The 27675-nt window shown below is 37.8% G+C and overlaps 1 protein-coding gene across 2 annotated transcripts; it reads left to right on the top strand.

The window, feature by feature from the left end:
• Positions 1–1692: 1692 nt before the first annotated feature.
• TRA2A (transformer 2 alpha homolog) lies at positions 1693–27444 on the top strand. Of its 2 annotated transcripts, none has more exons than XM_064290076.1 (8): positions 1693–1915; positions 11774–11907; positions 13537–13702; positions 18340–18528; positions 22190–22305; positions 23322–23447; positions 23818–23885; positions 24980–27444. In XM_064290076.1, the coding sequence occupies exons 1-8, from the start codon at positions 1880–1882 to the stop codon at positions 24988–24990; spliced, it is 846 nt and encodes a 281-aa protein (XP_064146146.1). In that variant the 5' UTR covers positions 1693–1879; the 3' UTR covers positions 24991–27444. The 2 variants fall into 2 exon arrangements, with proteins under 2 accessions (XP_064146146.1, XP_010585517.1); XM_010587215.3 differs by having other exon boundaries at positions 23322–23453.
• The last annotated feature ends 231 nt before the right edge of the window (positions 27445–27675 follow it).

The following is a 27675-nucleotide window of genomic DNA, read 5'->3' as shown; positions in this document are numbered from 1 at the left end:
ACAGTTGTCTGGGAAGAGGAACTGAAGGCAGGGAGGGATAAGGCAAGAAATTGTGACTTTTTATTACAGGGTTTTCTATGCATGTTTTAGTCTAGGGTAGTGCAAAGGTTGAGCTTGGCCGTCAACAGAAAGATTGGAGGGAAGAGTCTACCCAGAGGTGGCTCAAAGAAAGGCCTGAAGCCATAACCTCTACCACCCCGAGCCCAGAACTCCATGGTGCCTAGCTACCACCACCGACCAGTATCATAATAGAGGGTCCCAAGCAGAGGGGGAGAAAAATGTAGAACAAAATTTAAATTCACAAAAAAAGACCAGATTTAGTGGTCTGACAGTGACTAGAAGAGCCCCTAAGACTACAGCCCCTGGACATCCTGTTAACTCAGAACTGAAGCCACTCCTGAAGTCCACCTTTCAGCCAAAAATTAAACAAGCCTCTAAAAGAAACAATGACACACATGAGGAACGTGCTTCTTAGTTCAATGAAGTGTATGAGACCAAATGGGCAACACCTGCCCAAAAGCAAAGAGAAGGCAGGAAGGCACAGGAAAACTGGATGAACAGACACTGAGAATCCAGGGAGGAAAGGGAAAGGAGGAGAGTACTGACACATTGCCAGGATTGCAACTAATGTCATAAAACAAATTGTGAATAAAATTTTTTAATGAAAAACGAATTTACACTGTAAAATTTCACCTAAAACACAATAAAATTTTAAAATAAGGATAATAATAATAATAAAAAAAAACAACAGAAGGCCTGGTGATTCACTTCAGGAACACCTCTACTGAAAAACCTAGTGGAACACAGTTCTACTCTGACACACTTGGGGTAGCCATGAGTCACAGAAACCGGTTTGGTTTTCGATGCATGCATTACTTCTTTAACATTGTTGTTGTTAGGTGCCATCAAGTTCGATCCGATTTGTAGCGACAGAAGGAAATGTTTCTTGGTCCTGTGCCATCCTCATAACAGTATGTATGTTTGAGCCCACCGTTGCAGCCACTGCATCTATTTCATTGAGGGTCTTCTTCTTTTCGGCTCTCTACCAAGCAAGATGTCCTTCTCCAGAAATTGGTCCCTCCTGGTAACATGACCTCGGAAACTCCTCCATAGTGATTAAGACTAGGGCTGCTAACCAAAAAGGTCGGCAGTTCAAATCCACCAGGCACTCCTTGGAAACCCTATGGGGGCACGTCTACTTTCCATGGCAGCTGGTTTGGTTTGGTTTTGATAACATGACCAAAGTAAGCCAGATGAAGTCTCGCCACCCTTGCTTCTAAAGAGCATTTTGGCTGTACTTCTTCCCAGACAGATTTGTTCCCTCTTTTGGCAGTTAACATTACAAAAGGCAAATGTTAAGGAAAAATAAAGATCACTGAAAACATCCATATATAAAAGCCTATTAACTACACATAAGCTTCCAGTTTTTTCTGCTCTCTTACATCAGAATTCACTTGTTTAAAGGGACCAACGTCAATAAGAGCTCATCTGCTGACTAAAAAATCTTGAAAGGGACTGAAGCGCTACAAACGCCTTTGAGGTTTGGAGGTCAACGCCTGGGACGCGGCTTCATCGCGTGAGTCAGAACCTACATCTATTCTCGCGCGCTAGGCCAGAATCCATACAAAGCCTCGAGGGAGGCGGAGCCTCATGACGTCACAGGGACGGCCGCCCCTTACGTCGCGCACTCGGAAGGCCAGAAGGGTCTAGCGGCGCGGCGCCATTTTGCCGGAGCCTGCGACCGAGTGGGAGTGGAGTGGAGCGGCGGTTGTTGCCGACTCTTTCCTCCTCCCCGCGGTCCAGTCAGCGGTTTGATTAGGCCATCGGCCCTCACGCCGAGTCTTGTCTCATATTTAGTTCTGGAGAACACCTGGCCGACATGAGTGATGTAGAGGAGAACAACTTCGAGGGCAGAGTGAGTACAAAGCCGCGGGAGCCGTCTTCGGCGGCGGCCCGATGCTCTGGGTTTCACCGGGACGAGCGCGGTCGGGCGGGATTGCGGGGAGTCCTGCGGGGAACAACCTCGGGAGCCATCGCGGTTGCTTTCTCACATCCCAAGATGGCTTCTGGGTTTCACTCTTTCCCCAAACACTGCGGCTAACCCCTCCCCTTTTTTTGGAGACAGACTTCATACCTGGACTCCTGAGTCCTGTTTCCCACCCTCTTTGCTCCTTCCCTTTTACCCACCATTGAGGCGTCTTATCGCCGTTCCGAGGTGTGGGTCCCCGTCGCGGTGGGGCGGGAGGAGGCGGCAGGGAGTTTCCCTCAGGCCGTATAGTGGTTGGTGCTTCCTTCGGTGGCTTTTCTGGCGACCCCGAGCTTCGTAGAGGGTCTCGGGGTCCAAAGTGCGCGGGGCTATTGTCCGGGCGGGGTGAAGCTGGCGTGGGACTAGCTGGGGCCTGTGTCTCCTTGGCTCTCTATTGCAGTGAGCGGCCGCGTCTCTGTTGGAACCGGCGGCGTTGCGTCTATTAAGGCGAAAGCCTTGAGGTTGAAGGTGGGACGAGCCTAATGAAGTGGTTAGTCAACGACCGCACCGACCCTTAAGCGTTCTTAAGACGAGAGCTGTGAGGGGAAAACTACGCAAGGAGCCCTTTTCCCTTAATGTCCCTTTTATTTTTCTTTCACTTCAAAATGAATGTGGAAATGCTGTAACGCCTTATTTTTCTAATTCCTTGATGTTGGGTTTTTTTTCTCTTTATATCTTAAGATTCTTTTCCTCTGACCTTTTGTCTAAAAACTGACCGCTCCTTTACAGGTTTTTACGGTAAAAAAAAAAAGGGGGGGGGTCGTCTGTCTTAATCTTACATAACAACGAATTTCATGGGCCAGTATTTTAAAAATACATAGTCAGTTTATACTCTTATCTAACTCATAGTGTTACCTGAAAATTATAGGTCCTCTCCATTTCTCCTCTTACTCCATCCCCCAGCAAAGACGGCTCAGAAAGTTGTCATTATTTTGGGTCGGATGAATATAAACGTCACAAAGAATACAATTTATTTCAAGCATAAATGTACTAGAACATTTGTCAATGTTTGAGTTGTATTTCTAAAATTATCTTCGTAATCCTTGGTAGAAGTGAGTTAGTGAGGAACCCCGAGAAGAAAAGAAAACCCCCAGGCAGCACGTTCCGGCTGTTGTGTTGGTATTTATTCCGGTCACTAGGGGAAACACATAAAAGATAGCTGTAGGGAATGAACTTTGTCTTTTTCGGTAGCTTATATATTTAAACACCTGTACCAGACGATCAAATCAGAAGGTCGATTTAGGTTTTTGTTCTTTTTGAGGAAAGAGCCAAATCAGTAAGTTAGAAACAACAACAAAAGCGACTTTTAATTTCTTTTATTTATTTAAAGTAAAATTTGGGGCATGGATATAAATCAGTGGTTGAATATACTTATTTTGAAGGATGGTGTGTTGATTGTACCAACAAAACTTTAAATCATGCAGTAAAAATATTTGGTGGTAGTTGTAAGCTGCTGCTTGTTTTGAAAATGTTAGTAGCTTCTTTAACTTGTCAGCAAGTTGAGTGAATTCCAGATATTTGTGACCTTACCCACCTGCGAAAGTAACGTGAGATTCCCACCCAATTTTAAGCTAAAACGTATGTAGGCATTAACAGCTTACTTTAATAGAAAAAGGGGTTTTAGCTATTTTTTCCTATTTTGACCATTATGGTCATAGAAAATAAATTCTTTCACAGGTGGTACCCAAGTGTGCTTTAGTGTAAATGAACTCAGTAAATTGATTCTTTCAGGGCTCACCTGTTAATTTTTTTGTGTTTTTAAAAGTTGAGGTAATTGTCTTTATGTATAGCTGATTAAAGAATTAGAAGACCACCGGAAGCTTTTCTGTCAGTGTACATTTTTAGTTGTTAAAGTAATTTAATATTCACTATAATTTCTGGTTTTAAAACCACAGTGACATTTTATCTGCTAATCAAATGAGCAATTTAAAAACATTTTTGTATAATATGATTGCTGAGTCCTTATCTTTGTACCTACTTTGAATGTAACAACCATTTAGGCCCAAAAAAGAATTTTCTAATGATGTGTGTTGAGGTGTTTGAATAGTTGCTATACTTCAAACTTTGACTAAATCAAATTAGGGAAAACATTGATAGGTTGGAATTCAAAGTTTTTGGAAGCATTTGTGGAGATTGTTTTAAATCTAGTTTTTGGGTTGAACCCATGTTTTCCCTCGTGTAGGAATTTTGTTAGTGAGAAGAATGCTTCTAATACATTAAATCGAGATTTCATTTGCTTTATCTACAGAATAAGTATTAACTCCATTTTACTCAAAAGATAATTGGTAACTTTCTAGAGTCTTTGAAACATTAAAGACACAGGACTAAGTATACTAACAGTTTTTACTTCTATAGCATTTTAGAATCTAATCTCCCCAAAAATCTTTGAGGTATTTTCTAATTTACTGCTCACAGTCTTGCAAGGGCTGGAATACTGTTGCTATTTTGGAGATTAAACGTTGAGGCTCAGAAGACCGTGCAGCCAAGAATATGAGACATACAAGTTCCAGTCCACTGCTCAATTTATAAATATACTGTGTGTGTGTTGGGTTTCTGCTTTGTTGTTTTTAAAGAGCACACTGTACTTCAGTGCCTCAAAGCCATTAATGGAGTTTGCTAAGTGCAGTTGCTACAGCTTAATTTTCTATTATAGGTTAATGACTCTTCCATTTTAAAGAACTGAAGGAGAGAAAACGTAGTTGGCTAATTCTGTTATAGTTGACCCTATCCAATAGATAACCAACCAAAATTCCCTTCTGTCTGAGGTGACACTCATTGAACATCTGTTGCTTTTTTTAGTAAGGGCTAGGTGTTCTCCAGGGCAAGAGAACTTGCAGTCTAATTTGAGATGACTGACAAATCTGGGTAAAAGTAAGTATATTAATCAAGTGCTAAACTGTGTGGTAAAATTTAAAAGGGATTCAGAAAATGGAGCCGAGCAGTTTTGTGAGCTAGGGGAAAGGAAAGCTTTACCTAGGATGTAAAACTTACACTGGATCTCATGACTAGGGAAGTGGATACTAATTTTACTGGTGTGACAGTGAGGAGTTTGTGCTGGAATGGTGAGAGGTAGAGTCAACTAAAAATACAGTCAGTGGAGGGCATTGAATCCTAGATTTAGGTATTTGAACTTTTAATGTAATGTGTAGTAAGGAATCATCTGTGGATTCTTCATTATGGGAGTGACATAATGAAACACCAGAGAGACTGGTACACAAAGGGCAGCAGGGAGCACTAGAAATATTTAAGCGAGAAAATTATGAAAAATGTGGTCTGCATAGGGGAACAGTGGAATGTAAAGAATGAGACATTTTCAGAGGAACCTGGAGAATGATGTAACCATGTATGTCAAGTTAACAGAAACATTTAAGTGGAAATGTCCTTTGAAACTGGGAGTGAGGTTGGCACTTGAGCTATGGTTTTGCATGTCATCTTCGTAAAAGTAATGAGTTGTTTGCTTTATACACCTTCAACTAAAATTAGGCTGTTGATGTCAAAACGTTTTAGCGCCCTTTATAGAATTAAGGAGAATAGAAGTTAAGCTTTTCTTATCGTTTTACCTATTTTATTCTCCTTTTATCCTAAAATTTTTTTAAACTAAACTTAGAAAAATGTTAAGTCCATTTTTTTCCTCTACAGTACAGTGGGCTGATGTTTTGAACATAGGTTAATGATCTTTTTTAATTGATCTCAGATTTATGCCATGCTTTGTAGTAGTTGAAAAGGAGAGGTACTGCTTAATTCTTTCCTCCTTTTCAGGGCTGGTTCGGACTTCTCAAGTAACTGGAATGTTTTTAGGAAATCCCAGAGTTCCTCTTCTTAGAATACGCGATGATTGACTGGATGGTAAAAGTGAAGGGCAAAACATAAATTCATTAAAATACCAGTTTGAAATTATAAGTTGCGTGTTAAGATATTTTGTTAAAGAATGGAGGATATGGGGGAAGTTTTTTTTCTTCTCTGAAAACCTTTTTTTTTTTTTCCCCCTTAATGATAAGGGATGATGACTGCCCTATTCAAAACCCAGCTTGTTCACTGGCTCGTTTTTTAAAAACCCTTAAACTAGGCTTTTAAGGTTGTTGATGAGATTTCAAAATAATAAATGTGAGGGTACAAGTGAGGTTTGGCCTTTTTCTTTTTATGAAAAAGAGGATACAAATAAAATTGAGTTCCCATTTTTCAGGTAAGGAAAAATGTTATAGCACTTTGACTTTAAAAAGATGTGATTCAGCTTCTTTGGCATATAACCTCATATAAGTCATCCATAAACCTGTTACAAAATGGTAAAGATTCCTTTTATGCAGTAGGGGTACTGTTAAACCCAAGAGTCTTATTTGTCTTGGGTTTAATTTATTTTCCTAAAGTTAAGTACTATCATTTATTCAATTTTAATGCTTTTTCTTTTTTTCTCTTTCCTTTCAGCAAAACTATGAACTTAAGGAAGCATCTTAAAGCTCACATTTTTATCTTTGCATTTCTTTCGCTGATGGGTGCAATATAATAAAGTGCAAGTATAAAAGGAATTATGCAGGTGCACCCACAGTACTTAAACTGTAACTTTACGGATTTGTCAGAGATGCTTCTTAAGCTTTTGTATCATTCCTAAAATGGGCATAAAAAGTCTTGTGATCTGAAAGAGTATCAAAGGCTCTAAGTATTTAGGTATGCGAGTCATTAAAAAAAAAAAAGACAAAATGAGCTTTGTCTCTGGCCTTAATTTTTTAAGTGAACTGAAGTTATTCACCTGTGGTATAACATGTGTAGTATAACAGGTGTGAAATGGCCACAAACAATGAACATAATATTTTCCTAGAATTTGCCTGACAGTGTGAAAACTGTCTCTTTAATGGTATCAGTGTTCAGGTATCAAATAACTAACCTTGGGACCTTTGCAAGACAAATTAACACTGATTGTTGCTCGTTCATATATCCTAACGTATTTAGCTGGGCAGAAGTGGAGGTGAGGAAATGGTAACAATTAGATAGGGAAAAGAATTAGTAAATACTGTAGAAAAGCTGAGAAAGGAACAGTGGAAGGGAATGTGGTTCCCCATCCCTTCTTTAAGTTACTGTTATATATACTGGTGTATAAACTTTATTGTCTCATGGTTTTCACCATAGTCTGGGTGACTAGGCTTGACTGAGCTGAGATAGAAGAAAGGTTATCGTTTTTCCTTGGAACTAGGGCCCTGTAGTCCGACTTGTTTAAAAAAAAAAAAAAAAGTCCATGACACCAGAAAATGAGACTATTAAGTGAAGAATGCTTTAACAGGTTCTTAGTTTAGTTTTAATTACTACTTACCAACTTTTAATATAGCCCAGCAACTTTAGTTCTTGTAAACTTGTTTTATACACCTTTTGGAAACCCTGATGGCGTGGTGGTTAAGAGTTCTGTCTGGTAACCAAAAGGACGGCAGTTCAAATTCCACCAGGCGCTCCTTGGAAACTGTGGGGCGGTTTGTACGCTGTCCTGTAGGATTGCAATGAGTCGTAATAGACTCAAGACTCGACGGCAGTGGGTTTGGTTTGGCTTGGTTTGTTAAGGGATTGCTCTAATAGCAGTTATGGGTTAAAAAGAGACAAAGTATTTCTGTCATAAGCCTGAGGGTCTTTAAAAGAAGTATCATATCTGAAAGGAGGCAGAACTGCAATTTGTGCAGGCCGAAATTAAAGAATTGAGTGAACGTATAAGGTTTCTTATAATTCCTTAAGATCGACATTCTTAGTACATACATATAGTGAGTTATTTGAGTATTTTAAGTACTCTCTTTAATTTGTAGATTTTTTTTTTTAATGTACTTGTGTATTTCTATGGAAATAGATTTTCAGTTTTATGAAGTAGTGGAAAATGTATTTTGAGAAAATTTGTCTTACAGACTTGTACTTCATGTAGAATTTGCCTTGGCTTAATACTGCAATGGTTTACAGCACAGCATTTAAATTGGTTTATATGTTAATTTTAGTACTTTACTAAGTACTGAGCATATTAGGGAAACCCTGATGGCGTAGTGGTTAAGTGCTATGGCTGCTAACCAAGTGGTCAGCAGTTTGAATCCTCCAGGCGCTTCTTGGAAACTCTATGAGGCAGTTCTACTCTGTCCTGTAGGGTCGCTATGAGTTGGAATCGACTTGACAGCAGTGGGTTTGGTTTTTTTTTTTTTTTTTTTTTAAGAATATTAGGGAAACCCTGGTGGCGTAGTAGTTAAGTGCTGAGGCTGCTAACCAAAAGGCCGGCAGTTCGAATCCACCAGGCGCTCCACGGAAACTATGGGGCAGTTCTACCCTGTCCTGTAGGGTTGCTATGAGTCGGAATTGACTCAATGGCAACTGGTTTAGTTTGTTTTTTTTTTGGAAGCATATTACGGTCGCTAAGAGTAGGAATCGACTACTTCGGCAATGGGTTTTTTTTAAGCATGTAGTGTTTTTTTTTTTCCCCACCTGTATTATGATGCTAGCTGTATTATTGCAGGAATTGTTCATGTTCTGCAACAATGAGTACATGGTTATTTTGAAAAACAACTGTTTTAACAGAAAAGAAAGGTAGTTCTTAGACTGCTGTGTTGGGTACACTGTAGTATTTTTTATTCTTTTTGGCTGTGTCCTTCAGCCACACTAATGGCTAGGTACTTTGATAATAAAGAGTAGTTAAAAGAACAAACAGAAGCTGTTTAAGGAGGTTATGACAGTTTTCTGTGTGAAGACTTTTTATTAATCATCAGTTCTTAGAAGGGCATGCCTTTTGGGGAAACATTATAGTAAAAATACTTCTGAGTAAGTAAAAGTCTCTTTGGTCTTTTGTAGTTTATTCTTCAGGTTAAGTGTACCGGCAGTTACTGATTTACCTTTTTAGATAAGTTTCTTAAGTTGTTTTTGGAAGTTAAAATGATAGTGGCCGGTTTTTAACTAGGAGTTGGAGTGGAATTGAAAGACAACTGTTTCTTAACCTTGAGTAATTCTATAAAGAAAATTACCCGGATTTAGATTTCCCTGAGATTAAAAAGAAAAGGTGGTCTTGGATGTGAGACAGCAAGAAAGGTTAGATATTTGCGACACCTTGGACAAGCAAAGCTTTGTAAAAAAAAATTCGCTGATGTCTTTTGAAACGGCATTCTGTCATAATGTGATTCTTAGCCTACCAATTCAAAGGAAAAATAGCATTTTTCTGTTAAGTTGCTACATGAGAATTGGGATTTAAAATTTAAATTTTAGGATATTACTGAATTACTTTGTTTACATTCATTTCTGAGAAGCAGTTATTTTCATCAACTATTAAAGTCATATTTATGAGGAAAGACTTGAAAATCAAATATATATATATTGACTATAAACATTTTTTCATGTGCTAGAGAGAGTTTATGCCAAATAAACATTTTAAGACTAAATTTTGGGATTTAGTGTGATTTTGATTTACATCCTAGTAAAAGTAAAGGTTTACAGTGTCTCACAGAGGAAAATCCTTCTGATATGCATGTATAAGAAGGAGTAGATATTATTCCTTCTGCTGCTCTTGAACAGGAAGTAAACGTTATGCCAGAGGATCTCTTTTATAGAAGCAATGAAAGCCAAAAGAAAGTCGGAAATACTCTTAACGGTTTAAGCCAACCTGTGAGACTTCAATTACAAGCAAATTTAGCCATAGTTTTTTTTTTTTTATAAAGTCTCTGAATATGCTGCTTTGACAGTGTTTCAATTAATTAAAAACCTAAATTGTCATGCCTACTACAGGCGTCTGTCCAGGAATTGAGAGAGTACCTGAGATGTGGTCAAAGAGTTATTGTAGGTAGCTAAATGGGAAAGGTTGGTATTCAACAGAAGGGTAGCTATGTATTTCAGTTTTGTTTTCATCTGTAAAAATGGATGAGTGTAGAGGCATTTGTACAGCTATTGATAAATAAGTCTTTTGACATTAAACTTGAAGTAGAAGTTTTAAGAAATTTGTTTAAAGTTGCATGATAGTACTTTTGTGAAATTGGGCTAGTTGTTTACACTAATAATCAAAGCTTAAGTGGACAGAAACCAGACTTAGTCCATCTTATGTATCATTCAAATCACTAAGAAGCTGAATTAAGCTTTGATATATACTTAATTTAGGTAATACGTATTGAGTTAATGAGTATTTATTTACTAATAAATACTCATTAACGTACGCACACTGGTGTACCATGAGTGCAGATTTAGTTTTATAGTTAATTACAGTTATTCACAAAATACAAAAGACAATTTTGATCTTAAAGTGGAATTTGTATAGGATTTCTTTTAAAAACAGGCTTATAATCAGTTTTAAATTATTTGATTTGTATTCAACTTTTTCAGAAACCAGTTTTCTAATATAAGACTAGTCACTGAAGGCTAGAAGCATGCATAACATACGCAAAAAAAAAAAACAACAAAAGAGATCAAAAATAAGACTGTTGTACTAATTTTGTACTTCTTATACATTATGATATTTCATGAATAACAGCATTTAAAATGGCATGATTGCAGAAAGATCTTATAAGCCAATCTTTTTCCCCTTAGTTTTTTCATTATGCTTGTTTGCCTTCAAAACATATCTTTCTGGTTAAATCATAGTGGAGCAAAGATATATGGTGATCAAACAAAATTGAAAGAAGATGCTAAGTCATTTTATTAGCTTTTTAGACTTCTTTGAACTTCAGCATGTGTCTTGTAATGTGAGTTTAGATAGGTGTGTACAAATATTTCAGCCTAGGATGCTTTGCTTTAATTATATCTTGATTTCTTAGCATGACTTCATGAAAGCTTATTTTAAGATCACTAAGAATTTTCAGGTTATAAAATAGTAAAAAAAAAAACAAAACAAAACAGATGGGGGGAAATTGCAGTTAATGTTAGAGTTATATCTGAATTAAGGTTTTTTGTTAAAATTGTCCACATTTTAGGAACTAGGATGAAACATGAAAGGGGAGGGTGGTGAAGAGTATGGTAAAAAACATTTAGAGAAATTCAATAAATTCTCTTTTAATTGTTAGAATCTAGACTTTTGAACCATTTTTAAAATTAAAAATTGTTTTTTAATTAGTTATTTGCACTTTACCTGCTGGCTTTTCCATTTGGTAGATAACATTCTGAACTCCAGCAGAGTTTTATAATCCCCACGTGCTTAAATATACTAAATGTTCTTTTTCCATTAAGGTTAATGTTCGTGAAGAAATTGAAGAGTTTTTTCCAAGAATGTGGAAGATAAATCAAGATAAAAGAAGGCTAATGAAAAGTATTAAAGATCAGAAAATTAAAATTGAATGGGGGAAAAAATTGAACAGAAGATTGGTCAGATAGAAGCACTTGAATATTTTTTTAAGGCTATTTTGAATTGTTTGAATTGGGGAAGAATACACGAAGTATGAAAAATGAAAAACTCAATGAAGAATGAAGAGAAGTAGAAAGCAAGAGTGAAGTAGAATTAAAAGAATCTGGAAGAATGAATGGGTCCTAGGTTAAGTAAATGTATGGTTTATGTTCCAGTGTCTGTATGATCAAGTTGTAGATGAATTTTGCATGATTACTTAGTTAATAGAGAATTGGTGATCTGGTTCAAGTAGGGAATTATTGAGGACAGTTAGCAGTATTAACAATGGGTTATTAATGAGCTGAAATTTTTTCTGGAGGGTGTTGCCTAACCATTTGTTTTTCAGGAGCAATCAATATAAAATAATTACGGTACTTTAAATGTTAGGTGTTAGGCATCTGTGTGACCAGTGCCATTTGTAATACTGTCTTCTTTGTTAGGAGTCTCGCTCTCAGTCAAAATCTCCAACGGGAACTCCTGCTCGTGTAAAATCGGAGAGCAGGTCAGGATCTCGTAGTCCATCAAGGGTTTCCAAACACTCTGAATCCCATTCTCGATCAAGATCAAAATCCAGGTAAGTATTATTTAAAATAATACTTAAAATGCTTTCCTTAGGTTTTTCAGGGCAAAAGCAGTTTTACCAAATTCTTCATTTTTGCTGCATTTTGTGTAGAAATTTCACTGAAGACTCAAAATCATGAAGTAGTTTCCCTTAAACTGTGGAGTTTGAAAATGATTATCTTCTAGACTTAGCTAAGTTAGAATTATCTCTTAGACTGATTAATCTGTTGGGTACAGATTGTTGGTGCAATTTAAGTATGTGTTGATTGCCTTAAATGTGCTTGGCACTTGAGAATTAGTGTTTGGTTTTAATCTCAACAAGATTTGCACAAGTAAATAATGCAGTGCATGTAATTTAGTGCAGAGAAGGTTCATGTGTGTTTGTTGTACTGAAAATGAGACTGTTCTGGGAAGCTTTTTCAAGATTTACATTCCAGCTACATCCATTATCTGAAGATTTTGACTCAGTGTTCGAGTGTAATTTAGAGGGGGAAAAAATCACTAGGTGATTCAGAAGTTGCCCCCACCAGCCTCTAACTACAACAGCTCCCTAGGAAACCACTGCAGAGTTCAGTGTATCAGATGTCCAAGGTGTATTGAGGTAGAAAAAAAAAGGTTTAAAATAATTGGGACAGACAGTATGGTTAAGTCATTAATTTTTTGACTAGAGTCTGCTTGCCAAGAGGCCATGAAACAGAAGAAAGAAGGTAGGGACCTAGAAGGGTTTTAAGTCAGCATCTTGCTTTTCATAGCTATTTAAAAGTAACAGTTGTTATTTGAAACGACAGGCTTTCTATTTATTAGTATTTTTTCTTTATTTTTAAAGTTGGGTGTAAATTAGTGCTAAGGAAAATGGGAAGTAGCTATTTGATATTCTTGAACAAGTACAAATTTTCTTCATAGATACCCCACCGCCAAAATGATTGATTTTCTTTTAGATAGTAGTCCACTCATTTTATTGGCTTTCCCACTCGAAGCCTTTAATAACTTGCTTCCCTTCAGTACACTCATCCTGATAAATGAAGGTTTTAAATAACTGGTCCTTTCCAAATCTTCACTCTCATTGCTTACTGTGTAAGTATTCTAATTCTTAGCAGATAGAAATGCTGTTTCGCTATTCTCTGAACGTGTCTCCATGTTGTCTTGTCCAGGAACCTTTGCACTTGGCTACTTCTAAAACACTTCCCCTGTCTACTAGCAGGTCCTAACTATTAAGTCTCCCAGCTTTATTGTTAGCCTTCTTTGTTGCATGTCTTCCCCCATTGGTTTTTGTTCCCTTTACCCCATGTTATCTGTCTGTCTAAACCTCCCTGCATGCCTTAAAGTAATTTTGTATGACTGTCATTCCCACTGGTTTGGCTAAGTTATTTAAAGAAGAATCTTAAGAATGGTAAATAAGAATTTGTTGAACTAATGAAATTTATAGACAAAGGAAGAGGACCATCTGAGAACTACAGAATAATCAGATAGGAAATGAACTAGGCGAGCAGCAATGGGCAGATGTGTGAGATAAGGCAGTAGTGATCAACAGAACAAAAGGAAAAATACCTTTTCCTCAGAAAGGAGAGAATAGGCAGAGATTTATGGTATACGTCCTTGTGGCCATATTAGTTTTATGTTTACCTGTATTTTTCTCTCAAAGGTCGAGATCAAGGAGGCATTCTCATAGACGTTACACTCGATCCAGATCCCACTCTCATTCTCATAGGAGGCGATCTCGAAGTAGATCATACACACCGGAATACCGACGTCGAAGGAGCCGAAGTCACTCTCCAATGTCTAACCGGAGAAGACATACAGGCAGCAGAGTATGTGATTTTCAAAAGTTAATGAAAACTTTTTTTCTTCCCCAGTGTGTTTAGTCATGGCATAATACCTTGCTTCTCTGAGAGTTATGACATTGTTTAGAAGTAGTACTTCAGAAACATCCTTAACAAGCTGCTTTAGCTTTCAGAATAAAGAAACAAAATCTTGCATGCCGTGGATTTGCTAATAAAGAAAATTACATTAAGAAAAATGACATCTTAACAAGCTTACGTATTTCATGACAGCTACCGCAAAGCGAGTGTATAAATATTGTTTACATACATTTAATCATATTTGCCTTCCTTTTGAGTAGTTAAAAAAGATGGAATTGGGAGGAGTGATATGTTCCAAGAATTAAAATGAAAAGTGTAAACGTGAATTGAGAAAGTTAACATACATTCAAAGTTTTTCCTTAGTAGGGGGGAAACAAGGAGATACCAAAAGCTCAACATTAGTAATAAAGCTAAAACTTATCTTAAGCACTATACAAAATTCTTTAATTCACTTAATACTCCTGACTTCTCTGTGAGGCTGGCTGCCATGCTGTGGGTAAGGAAACTGAGTTTGGGTCTTGGGCTTTTTTTTTTTTTTTTTTTTAAGCTAATTGGTGAAGCCTAGATTTCAACCACACTTCCTGGCCCTAAAGTTTCCGTGCTTTAACTGCTATACTAGCTTCTCCCACATGATACTGAATCATTTAACCTATGGAGTCTGTCATTATGATGTTCTGAAATCTAGTGTACATTTACTTTTTAAACTCGAAGATTGTGGGAACATTGAAAGATTATCCTTGTTAAAGGATAAAAATGGGGGAAGAGTCTAATTGGCAATTGCACATGAAGTCAGGTTAAGTACAAATCTATAAGGAGTATAAACCATTCAAATAAATCAGAAATTATGTTGTTAGGTGCCATGGAGTCGGTTCTGACTCATAGCGACCCTGTGTATGTGTAGCAAAATGAAACACTGCCTGGTCCTGCAACATCCTTGAAATTGTTGTAACTTGTTTTAGTGAGCAGTTACAGTCACACAAGAAAATGACCTTACATCACGTGATTATATGAAACCACATACCCTTGTTATTTAAAAAAAAAAAAGACCAATAGTACTCAAATGGTTAATTTTATAGGCACATTAGATGTCTATGCTAATTAGTACTTTTTTTAATTAATTTTTATTGTGCTTTTATTGAAAGTTTACAAGTCAGGTGAGTCTCTCATATGAAAATTTACATACACCATGCTGTCACTCCTAATTGCTCTCCCTCTGATGAGATAGCACAGTTCTTCCCTTCACACTCTCTCCTCATGTCCATTCAGGTAGCTTCTGGCCCCCTCTGCCCTCTCATCTCCCCTCCAGACAGGAGATGCCAACATGGTCTCACGTGACCACTTAATCCAGGAAGCTCATTCTTCACCAGTATCATTTTTCATCCCCTATTCCAGTCCAATCCCTGTCTGAAGAGTTGGCTTTGGGAATGATTCCTGCGCCGGGCTAACAGAAGGTCTGGGAACCATGGCCTCTGGGGTCCCTCCAGTCCCAGTCTGACCATTAAGTCTGGTCTTTTTATGAGAATTTGGGGTCTGGATCCCACTGTTCTCCTGCTCCCTCAGGGTTTCTTTGTTGAGTTCCCTGTCAGGGCAGTCATTGGTTGTGGCCAGGCACCATCTAGCTCTTCTGGTCTCAAGCTGATGTAGTCTCTGGTTTATGTGGTCCTTTCTGTGTCTTGGTCTCATAATTATGTTGTGTCTTTGATGTTCTTCATTCTTCCTTGTTGCAGGTGGGTTGAGGCCAGTTGATGCATCTTAGATGGCCATGTGCTAGCATTTAAGACCCCAGACACCACTCTCCAAAGTGGGCTGCAGAATGTTTTCTTAATAGATTTTATTATGCCAGTTGACTTAGCTGTCCCCTGAAACCATGGTCCTCAAACCCCCGCCCCTGCTGTGCTGGCCTTTGAGGTGTTCACTTTATTAAGGAAACTTCTTTGTTTTTGGTTTAGTCTGTTTGTGTTGACCTCTCCTGTGTTGTGTACTGTCTTTCCCTTCACCTAAAATGAATCTTACCTAGTATCGAATTAGTGAATACCCCTCTTCCTCCCTCCCTCGTCTCGTAACCATAAAAGAGTATTTTCTTCTCTGCTTAAACTGTTTCTCCAGCTCTTATAATAGTGAGGGTCGTCTTCTTTTTTGATGACCCTTTGCCGAGCGTGATGTCCTTCTCCAGGGACTGTTCCCTCCTAATGTGTCCAAAGTACTTGAGACAAAGTCTCGCCACCCTCGTTTCCAAGAAGCATTCTGGCTCTTCCATGACAGATTTGTTCGTTCTGGCAGTCCATGGTGTATTCAGTATTCTTTGCCAACACCATGATTCAAATGCATCAATTCTTCTTTAGTCTTTTTATTCATTGTCCAGTTTTTGTATGTATATGAGGCAATTGAAAATACCATGGCTTGGGTCATGAAATCTTTGCTTTTCGACACTTAAAAAAGAGGTCTTCTGCAGCAGATTTGCCCAGTGCAATACATTGTTTGATTTCTCAACTGCTGCTTCCACAGGTATTGATTGTGGATCCAAGTAAAATGGAATTCTTGACAACTTCATTCTTTTCTCCATGTATTGTAACTTTGCTTATTGATCCAGTTATGGGAATATTTGTTTTCTTTACGTTGAATTGTAATCCATACTGAAGGCTGTAGTCCTCGATCCTCATCAGTGTTTCAAGGTTGTGTCATTTGCATATTGCCGACAAGTCTTCCTCCAATCCTAATGCCACATTCTTCATATAGTCCAGTTTCTTGGATGATTTGCTCAGCATACAGATGGAATACGAATGATGAAAGGATACAACCCTGGGACACACCTTTTCTTGTTATAAACGACGTATCTCTTTGTTCTAGTCAAAGAACTGCCTTTTGGTCTATGTACAGGTTCTACATGGCCACAACTAACTATTCTGGAATTCCTCTCCCCCCCCCCCCCCCCCGCTTTTTTAAACATTTTTATTGTGCTTTAAGTGAAAGTCTACAAATCAAGTCAGTCTCTACACAAATTTATATACAGTTTGCTATATACTCCTGATTGCTCTCTCTTTAATGAGGTAGCACACTCCTTCCTTCCACTCTCTTATTTTTGTGTCAATTCAGCCAGCTTCTGACCCCCTCTGCCCTCTCATTGCCCCTCCAGGCAGGAGCTGCCAGCACAGTCTCGTCTGTCTGCTTGATCCAAGAAGCTCACTCTTCACCAGTATCATTTTCTGTCCCATAGTCCAATCCAATCCCTGTCTGAGGAGTTGACTTTGGGAATGGTTCCAGTCTTGGACTAACAGAAGGTCTGGGGACAATGACCACTGGGGTCCTTCTAGTCTCAGACCATTAAGTCTGGTCTTTTTATGAGAATTTGAGGTCTGCACCCCACTGCTCTTGTGTTCCCTTGGGGATTCTCTGTTGTGTTCCCTGTCAGGGTAGTCATTGGTTTTAGCCAGGCACCATCTAGTTCTTCTGGTCTCAGGCTGATGTAGTCTCTGGTTTATGTGGCCCTTTCTGTCTCTTGGGCTCATAATTACCTTGTGTTTTTGGTGTTCTTCATTCTCCTTTGTTCCAGGTGGGTTGAGACCAATTCATGCGTCTTAGATGGCTGCTTGTTAGCGTTTAAAACCCCAAACACCACTCTTCAAAGTGAGATGCAGAATGTTTTCTTAAGAGATTTTATTATGCCAGTTGACTTAGTTGTCCCCTGAAACCATAGTCCCCAAATCCCTGCCCCTGCTACACTGGCCTTCAGAGCGTTCAGTTTATTCAGGAAATGTCTTTGCTTTTGGTTTAGTCCAGTTGTGCGGACCTCTCCTATATTGTGTGTTGTCTTTCCCTTCACCTAAAATAGTTCTTATCTACTATCTAATTAGTGAAAACCCCTCTCCCTCCTTCCCTCCCCACTCATAACCGTCAAGGAATATTTTCTTCTCTGTTTAAACTATTTTTCGAGTACTTAGAATAGTGGTCTCGTGCAATGTTTTTCTTTTTGCAACTGACTAATTTCACTCAGCATAACGCCTTTCAGATTCCTCTATGTTACGAAATGTTTCATGGATTCATCATTGTTCTTTATCAATGCGTAGTATTCCATCTTGTGAATATACCGTAATTTATCCATTCATCCGTTGATTGGGTACATTGGTTGCTTCCATCTTTTTGCTATTGTAAACAATGCTACAGAGAACGTGGGTGTGTATATATCTGTTCACGTAAAGGCTGTTATTTCTCTAGGATATTGGAATTCCTATTCTTCGCAGTGTTGCACATAATTTATTATGATCCACACAGTCGAATGCCTTATATTTAGTATTAATTAAGCTCAAGATAAACTCTCTTTAGGATACATTTTGAAAAGTGAGCTTGCTGGGCTATAGAGTAAAAACAATTTTTTAAATCAGGCTATGTAGTCTGAAGTGTACTCCATAGAAGGCCTGAGTGTACTGTGAACTGTAAAGTCTTGGTTCATCTGCATTAGTTCTCTTAAAATCTTACTTGTAAGTGACTTGATACAATGTGCTGTTATATTGGATAAGATGTCCTAAGCAAGATATTTGCATGTATTTTAATTTGGAGTTTTAATTGCATTTAAATAAACAATTCAACAGGCGAATCCAGATCCCAACACTTGTCTTGGAGTGTTTGGCCTCAGTTTGTACACAACAGAGAGAGATCTTCGTGAAGTATTTTCTCGATATGGACCACTGAGTGGTGTCAATGTGGTTTATGATCAGCGAACTGGACGGTCTCGAGGATTTGCTTTTGTTTATTTTGAGAGAATAGATGACTCAAAGGAGGTAAATTGGTTTTTATAATTGATAGAAGTATTTTCTGTGGAAATTTTAAAAAATATACAATTAAAAATTTTTTTTTTTAAGTTACCAGAAAAGGTTATTTTGTGCTGTTAACGAATAAATGCTTATCAATTTGGAAAATTCCTAATGGTTATGTTTATAGTATTGAATTACTGTTAAAAGTCGATTAATAAACTTCCAGTTCCACAACTATTACATTCTCCCACTCTCTGACCTGATCCAAACTGCTTCTCAGTGTTCACGTTAGAGTGACCACAATTGCAATTTCTAGCCTGTGCTTTCTGGCATAGGCCTGTCCTAATTGAAATCTGGCCTTACAAATTGAGCTGTGTGTATTTAAGTTAATAGAAAAAATTCAGTCTGTGTTTTCTTTTGAATAAGCCGTATCGATATCCCATGCAGATAATTAAATAAACTTTTAAAAATTCTGTGGTATTTAAATTTATATTTAATTTTCTGAGACTATAATTAGCTCTTTGTGGATACAGAGCTTGTTTTTCTGTTACCTTGATATTTATCATTTTCTATATTTGAAAAATAGTGCATGGAAGGAACTGACAGTTTTTCATTTCGTATCATACTGAAATTGCCTAACAAAATATAATGCGAGTCACTGACTTGAAATAGTGCTAGTCTAATGTATTAGGCATTGAGTTGTAAAGGAAGCAGTAACCTTGCATTCTCTTTAAGATAGGTAGGTTCCTAGTGATTGAGTTAGAAAAATTCATTTTAAGGAATTTGAAGCTCAGTGTTAAAGTTTTATCAGACTTTAATAAATGGAGAGTAGTGGCATTTTTTGAGTGGTATGTGTACCATTTTACATGTTACAGTAGGATATAGGAAATTACTGCTCTGTGCATCAGCAGTATTTGAATGCAGCATAAGCAGTCATAATAAAAATTGGCCAAACAATAGTTTAGCTTAACTAGTAAAAAATGTCTGCCTTGAGCATTGTTTTCTTTTAAGAACTATCCATATGGGATCAAATGGACAACAGGAACTCAAAGATTAGGTAGGAAACTTAGGGGGCAGTGAGCTTATGTTAATGGGGCAGGAACAACTCAAAAGGAGGATGAGAATGGTTGCGCAACTCGAAGAATATAATCAGTGTCATTGACGTGTACGTGTAAAAACTGTTGATTTGGCATGTTGCTGTGTATATTCTGAAAAAAGATTTTTTTTAATCGGCATATCTTTCAAAATAATGGGTAATACTGGCGCCTAGTGGGTAGAGAGTAGGGGTGCTCCTAAACTTCCTGTAATGCACAAGACAGCCCCCTCACAAAGGTGTCAGTGGTGCCAGGATTGAGAAATCCTGGATAACTACTAATAAAACCTCATTTGGAAGTCATTTATTTAATGTTTTTGTTGTTGTCAGGTGCCCTGTTGCTGTGTAGAGCCCATTGTTGTGGCCACTGTGTCAGTCCATGTTGTTGAGGGTCTTTTTCTTCACTGATCCTATACTTTACCAAGCATTATGTCCTCCAGGGACTGGTCTCTCCCAATAACAGTCTATTTAATAGCATATTCAATAGGCTTCCTAGTGTTTTGTCAGTATGACCATTTTTAATTGTTTTTTTTTTTTTAGTTTATTGTAAAATATATGTGACATGAAATTGCAATTTTAACCATTTTTGAATATACAGTTAATTCAGTGACATTAATTACATTCACAGTGTTGTACAACCATCACCACTATTTCCAAAACTTTTTGTTTTTTTTTGTTACGTATTTATGGTTTGTCTCTTCCTGGTTTCATTTAAGGGGTAAGGTGTAAATTTAGAAAATACCAAGATACCAGGTAATAAGTGAAATTTTTGTGTCTTTGCAAAGTGCAAACAATACCACAGTTCAGCTTTTTTTTTTTTATGTGAAACTTGTTTGTGATATCACTTGTGACCTCCCCAGGTTTATTTCTGGATAAAGTAAAACAAAAATAGCGATTTTATTTAGTCCCAAAGAGCTTCTTGCAGATACTGCCGTTTGCCAGAGTATTTAAATTATCATTGTGTTTATTGGAATTGGTGCCTAAAGACAAAGTGATAGGAAATGCGAGCTCAGATATAAAGAATGACTGGCAGGTTTTTTGTTGTTACTAGCTGCTGTTGAATAAGCCCCCCCCCCCCCGGCCCTCCCACTCATGGCAGCCCCATGCACAATGGGATCGGATAGTAGTGACCCATGGAGCATTGTGGTGATCCATTGGCTGATTTGCAGAAGTACATCACCAGGCCCTTTTTTCTAGTCTGTCTTAGCCTGGAAGCTCTGCTGAAACCTGTTCAGCATCATAGAACAGGCAGGCCTCCATTGATAGATGGGCAGTGGCTGCACTGGAGGTGAACTGGTCAGGAATCAAACCCAGGTCTCCTGCCTTGTGGGCAAGAATTCTACCACTGAACCACCATCGCCCTCTTTCAAGGCATTCACCAGGTGGTGGTGTGTTATCTAAGGCTTGACTAGTTTAGATTTAGCAGCTGAATTGTAATTTCTGCTTTGAGTTGCCCAGACTGAGACTAGTTTTTGCGAAACTCAGAGTTATTCAGTCTTCTCTGAATTGCGTGGTTCCTTCTCTATGCCTGTAGCTGCCTCCCTTAGCCCTTCAACGCTGACTTCCTGAAGCAGTGTAGCTGATGTGTATGTAAGAAAATTCAATATTAGCACACATATAGTAAGGATTAATACGTAAAATCGTAGCCCCAGTTCTTGGGGAAAGAAGTACTTAGAAGAATTTTGAATTTTCAGATGGAAAATTTGTTAAAGTTATTTATGGGATATAAATACTCTTTTTTTTTTTTTTAATACACGGGGAAAAATAGCCATAATTGTTCTTCTGAAAGGTGAGACCAAGAGAAATACACCTTGTTTTTGTAGAAGTGGTAGTCTTTAATTAAAAGAAAAAAAGATTAGCTCTTTGGGGGCTCTTAAGCTGAAACATTTGTGGATTATGTTAAAATCATTCTATCTTTATTTTTAGTCCAGTCTCAGTAAGAACCAGCTTTTACCATAATGGTGTGCTTAAAATCACTACTATAGAGTCAATTCCGAATCATAGTGACCCTATAGGAGAGAGGAGAACTGCACCATAGTGTTTCTAAGGAGCGGCTGGTGGATTCCAACTGCCAGTCTCTTGGTTAGCAGCCAAGCTCTTAACCACTTACCCATTTCCTTATATCATCATTTCTTTTTGACTGCTCACTGAGTTATATCAGCACGCTGGGCTGCAAACTGAAGATCAGGGGGCGGGGGCAGGTTATAATTAGAACCTTAGCTCATACTTTCAGTGTTTTAAAGTTGGTCTTTGTAAGTGGAATGGCTGGAGACTAGTCGGTGTGAAACGGCAGCCTACCTGTATAATACATAAAGAGTTTTAACTTGAAGAGACTTTTCATACCTCTTTCTAATCTCATGGTTTGAGGAAAATTACTTGGGGAAAAGTTCGGCTGCTCTTGGGACTGAGTAAATTGTGTTCTGGGTAATGTTGCAGTCTAAAAATGTTTATATAAGCCCCTATGCTGCATTACTATGTCATTTTCAAACTGAAGAGTTTATTTGGATTACAAACACTTTGTGCTTGATTTTACACAATTATTACTTAAAGGCTAGTAAATTATGCGTGACTTTACGTACCTGTTTTCCTTTATAGGCTATGGAAAGGGCAAATGGAATGGAGCTAGACGGTAGAAGAATTCGTGTGGATTATTCTATCACCAAGAGAGCGCACACACCTACACCGGGCATCTACATGGGCAGACCTACTCAGTAAGATTTCAGGTTTCCAAAATTGAACTATAAGCACTAGAAATCCGCTAGAAGTGTGTGCAAATGTTTAATTAATCAGAAGATAAAATGATTTTTTTTTTCCTGTTATTAGAGTTGAAGTTACTTAACTTGTTCTTTGAGTATGTAATTTGAGTAGGGGGACAAGATAAAACTATCAAAGTGGATTTCCTGGCTCTTCTTTTGGTAGTGTACAAATAGGAAAAAATTGAGTACTAGAAAAATACTGTATGCTTTTTAAATACTCTTTTTCTGTTCTTACGTGACCTTGGAAACCTGTACATAGTGAGGATTTTACTGATACCAGCATTTGTTTAAAAAATAAAAGCCACAGTTACCACAGTTTTCACATTTTGAAGAAACTTTTATAATGTTTTTTAATAAAATACAACCGAAGACAATATTCATAGAGGTATTTTTTGAGAGTGAAGGGGTTATAGGCTTTAATTTGAAACCTTACTGGGAGAAAATGTGGTAATTGGGAAGCTAGAGCCTTCGGAAAACTAACGTGAAAATAGTGTCCCCATGACTAGAGTTAAAATTCGCTGCTAACGGTTTAAACACCAGACCTTGGAATTGGTTTAGTGCTGGACGTCCTTGTAAGGTCCAGTTCTCCTTGGTGTTCAGGGTTGGTTACTTTTTAATTCCAGAAATACATTAATTGCTTTTGAATTAGTCGAGGAATACACATCTTAACATTCTGGTACTGCTTCCCAAGAGTGCTTCATTTCAACTTGTTGAAAAGGTCCTACTGATTTTGGTAGTGCATTAATAGACGACCAGTTTATCGTTTAAAGAGTTTTGTGAAAGCATTCCCAATTATTTACATAATACAGGGGAAACCAAAGCAGAATTCATGGGAGACATGAAATTGAGACTTCGATTGGTATAAAAGTTATCTTCTCTCCTTCCTCCAATTATATCTTAAAAGCTACCCATTTGTATTAAATGATCCTGGAAAGTAATCATTCACATTGGTGTTACATATTTTTCTGTAGTAGTGGTGGTGGCGGCGGTGGAGGTGGAGGCGGCGGCGGAGGTGGAGGTGGTGGCAGGCGGCGAGATTCTTACTATGATAGAGGATATGATCGTGGGTACGACAGATATGAAGACTACGATTACCGGTACAGGTAATGTTTTAATTTGTGAGTTCTTTTCTGTATTTGATGACGGTAGTAGTATTTGGCACTTTTAATTTATGTTTGATAGACATTTGCAAAAAGTTGATATTTGAAATAGATTGTATATGATGCTTTCTTGAAAGAAAGGGAAAAATGATTTTTCTGAGGACTTAGCGTGGAGGTTAACTACCTTTATTTGCCAATATTTCATTGTGCCATGTGCTTGCTTTATTCTTCTAGTATCATTGGCACACAAACAACTTACTAGTTATTTTGTTGGGTACAATATTACGAGTGTTGAAGAATTTTTTGTTTTTTCATCGGCCAATGGAGTGATTGTGTGGTATGCTAAATAATCTTTTATTTCATACAGAAGAAGATCACCTTCTCCTTATTACAGTCGGTACAGATCACGATCAAGATCTCGTTCTTACAGCCCAAGTAAGTAAAACTTCTTTTGTAACATTAAGAACCACATTACTAGGGTGGGGAGGGAGGGAAAGGGGTGTTTACTAATTAGATAAAAACAAGAATTACTTTAGGTAAAGGGAAGGACAACACATAATAGGGAGGAAGTCAGCACAACTGGACTAAACCAAAAGCTAAGAAGTTTCCTGAATACAAAGAAGTAATTTGAGGGACAGTAACAGAGGCAGGCGGGGGTCTGGGGACCACGGTTTCAGGGGACATCTAGGTCAATTGACGTAACAGTGTATTAAGAAAACGTTCTGCATCCCTCTTTGGTGAGTGGCTTCTGGGGTCTTAAAAGCTAGCAAGTGGCCGTCTAACATCCATCAATTGGTCTCAACCCATCTGGAGCAAAGGAAAATGAAGAACACCAAAGACAAAAGGAAAATATGAGCCCAAGAGAAAGAAAGGGTCACATAAACCAGAGACTCCATCAGCCTGAGACTGGAAGAAGTAGAGTGTGCCCGGCTACCAACAATGACTGCCCTGACAGGGAACACAACAGAAAACCCCTGATGGTGCAGGAGAAAAGTGGGATGCAGACCTGAAATGACCAGGCTTAATGGTCTGAGACTGGAGGGACCCCAGAGGTCATGGCCCCCGGACTCTGTTAGTCCAAAACTAAAACCATTCTCGAAGCCAACTTTTCAGACAGATTAGATTGGACTCTAAGACATAAAATGATACTGGTGAGGAGTGAGCATCTTAGCTCAAGTAGACACATGAGACTAGGTGGGCAGCTCCTGCCTGGAGGCAAGATGAGAGGGCAGAGGGGGACAGGAGCTGGTTGAATGGACACAGGAAATATGGGTGGGGGGAGAGGGAGTGTGCTATCACAATGCGGGGAGAGCAGCTAGGGTCACATAACAGTATGTGTAAGTTTTTGTATGAGGAACTGACTTAAAGCACAGTAAAAAAAAAAAAATTTTTTTTTAAAGAACCTCATTTCTAAATAATGGTTCAATTTAGACAATTCAGAGTATATGGAGGCTGTTGAGAGTTAGGAAATATTAGGTGAGTCAAACTGATTGTCATATTTAACATTTTTTTTGCTCTTTATCTTTCAGGACGCTATTGATAAACTGAAAGGTTGCTGTCAAGGACATGTTTTCTTTTTATTTTCCTTTTTTTTTTTAATTCTGGATTTCCTTAAGCTTCTGATCCTGCCTACTCTTTAAAAAGAACCCTTTAAAAGCCGGTTTGTTTAGCATCTACATGTTGTCAATTGTGTTGCTGTTTTTTACTCTCTATTATACTCTTGAAGATGTAATTGTTCTTGAGTAGTTAAACATCTTGAGTAAAAAAGGAACCCCAGTGTTATGCCTGGTAAATTATTTTTCTTTTACATAAAATTAACTCTAAGCTAATCAAATGAGGAAAGAAATTTACTTTTTTAAAGCCTTTTTTGTGTTAGACTTTGTATTAGGTATCGTATTAGAGACTGGCATTTATGACTTTTTTTTTTTTTTTTTTTTCCAGGTAAGATAGTAACATAAAGTAGCTCAGTCATGTCAGGCTTGTCTGGGGTGGCATGGAACAGTCAAATAGTTGAGTGTAGTAAGTTTGAAGCTATAGAAGAAAACACTTGGTCATTTCTTTTGAAGAATGGAATTTTTGAACCCTAACAATTAAGTCTTCGTTTTTTAGAGGTGAAAACTTGTGGACTCCTACACATGTTATATTTGAAGTATGCTTTAAACTTTACAAACTTAAAATGTGTTTTTTTTTTTGGTGTTAAACTTATATGAAGTTTAAATATTCCCTTAATCAGTGAAGGACAACCCTTATTTATTAACTACAGCAATTGTATAATTTGCCTTTAGAAATTTTGGTATTGGGACAATGGTCATCGTGTAGTATAGAGTCCTTAGAAGATACATGTGGGGAAAAGTAGTCTCCTTCCAAATAAAGTTAATTTCTTTGAAAATTGTATTGTCTCTTTATTTTGGTACAATAGAAAAATATCTAGATTGAATTTGGGCACCAGTCCTTCATTTTCCCAGCATTCCTCCAGTATGTATTTATACAAAGTTTTGTCAATCCTAACTTTGCCACTATTTTTGCTTACACCTGAATGTGTACTCCTTGTTTGTCCTTCAGTCTTTAAAAAAACTCTTATTATTCTTCCCTCTTCTTTTTTGTGGACCAACTTGTAAATATTGAGAGTATTTTGTGTACCAGTCATTATAGGAAAGATATGATGGCTCGTCTCTTCAAGAAGCCCGTATTCTAGTAGGAAGCAAACCACTGTTACAGTGAAGAGGTGGATGATTCAGGTGACCTTTAAAAAAAGGTATAGGAGTATGAGCTCCTTTGTTTTGTCTCTAAAAGCATTGGGAACAATGAGATTATTGTGACCTGTGATCCATAAGTGAAGCTGAGAATTTTGTAAATATATGGGATCAAAGAGCCTCAGGAACCTTACTATTAAAAAGCTAAATTTTCAAAGGATCTTTTTTGTTGTTGCTGTTTTTGCCAGTAAGGGATAGTCGTAGAGGAAAACTGGCAATCTGTGCTGGTCCTGAAAGGGTTTTTGTTAATCCAGGTTATTAAAAGGACTGGGAACCATTGTCCTAAAGACAACATTAATCTCTTGACTAGGAGTACTTTGAAAACTTAAGCAGTCATTACTACCAAGTCACTGCTAAATACTAATTGCTAGGTTAGTTATAAAGGAAATGTGAATTCTTTATTTTTTTCTAGCTTGTGGAAAACAAAATGGGACCTTAAAGAGTTCTAATTCAAAGCATAAAGAATACCTTTTAAAAAGTTGATTTCTAAAATTGTGCCCTTCTCTTTAAAAAAAACATCTATATGAGACCAAATAGTCAACAGATACTCTAAAGCATAGGTGAGAAGTTGGGGGCCTCTGAGACTAGGGTAATGGGAACGTGTTATGGATTGAATTGAGTCCCCAAAAAATGTATTGTCCACTTGGCTAGGCCATGACTCCCAGTATTGTCCACTATTTTGTCATCTGATGTGACTTTTCTATGTATTGTAAACTCTATCTCTGATATTAATAAGGCAGGAGTAGAGGCAGTCATGTTAATGTTGCAGGACTCAGTCTACAAGATTGGGGTTTTGTCTAAAGCCAGTCTCTCTTAAGATAACCCAGCAGAGAGATGGGGGATCTCATACCACTAAGGAACAAGAGCCAGGAGACTAGCACGTCTTTTGGATCCAGGGCCCCTATACTGAGAAACTCTTCAACTAAGGAGGATTGATGGCAAGAGACCTTCCCCCAGAGCTGGCACCCTGAATTCAGACTTAGGTCTTTCTGGACTGAGAGAATAAATTTTCTCTGTTAAAGCTATCTACTTGTGGTATTTCTGTTACAGCAGCACTAGATAGCTAAGACAGAACCGAACAACTGGAACAGAAATGAGAATGTTGAAACAATGTGAAGTAACCAGTATCACTGAACAATAGCATCGAAATTGTTTTGCTTTGTACACTTTCACTGAAAATGATTTTTTTTTTTTTAATTGTACCACCACCACCACCCCTGTGCCAAAAAAAAAAACCTTAAGCAGCATATCAACAAAGTAAAAGCATTAGCCATGACCTGGAAGAAGAAAGTAGCCGTGTGAAGAGATAATAAATGTAATTAAATACATGTAGGTGTTACAGAGAAACATCAGGGAAGGGGAGAGGAGAGTAAGAGACACAGGTTTTAATAGGGAGTCCCTGAGAAGGTGGAAAGGAAGGGAGGGGGATGCAAGTCATAATGAACAAGTATCATGGCCTTAAGGTGGGAGCA

Source organism: Loxodonta africana, chromosome 8 (genome assembly GCF_030014295.1).
Source record: "Loxodonta africana isolate mLoxAfr1 chromosome 8, mLoxAfr1.hap2, whole genome shotgun sequence".
Taxonomy (NCBI): Eukaryota; Metazoa; Chordata; class Mammalia; order Proboscidea; family Elephantidae; genus Loxodonta; species Loxodonta africana.
This window is presented reverse-complemented; position numbering and strand designations above follow the sequence as displayed.

Coding starts and splice junctions, on each gene's coding strand:
- TRA2A (XM_010587215.3), top strand. CDS start 1,880: ATGAGTGATGTAGAGGAGAACAACTTCGAGGGCAGA. Junction 1,916..11,773: donor AGAACAACTTCGAGGGCAGA/GTGAGTACAAAG, acceptor CTTCTTTGTTAG/GAGTCTCGCTCTCAGTCAAA. Junction 23,454..23,817: donor GACTACGATTACCGGTACAG/GTAATGTTTTAA, acceptor TATTTCATACAG/AAGAAGATCACCTTCTCCTT.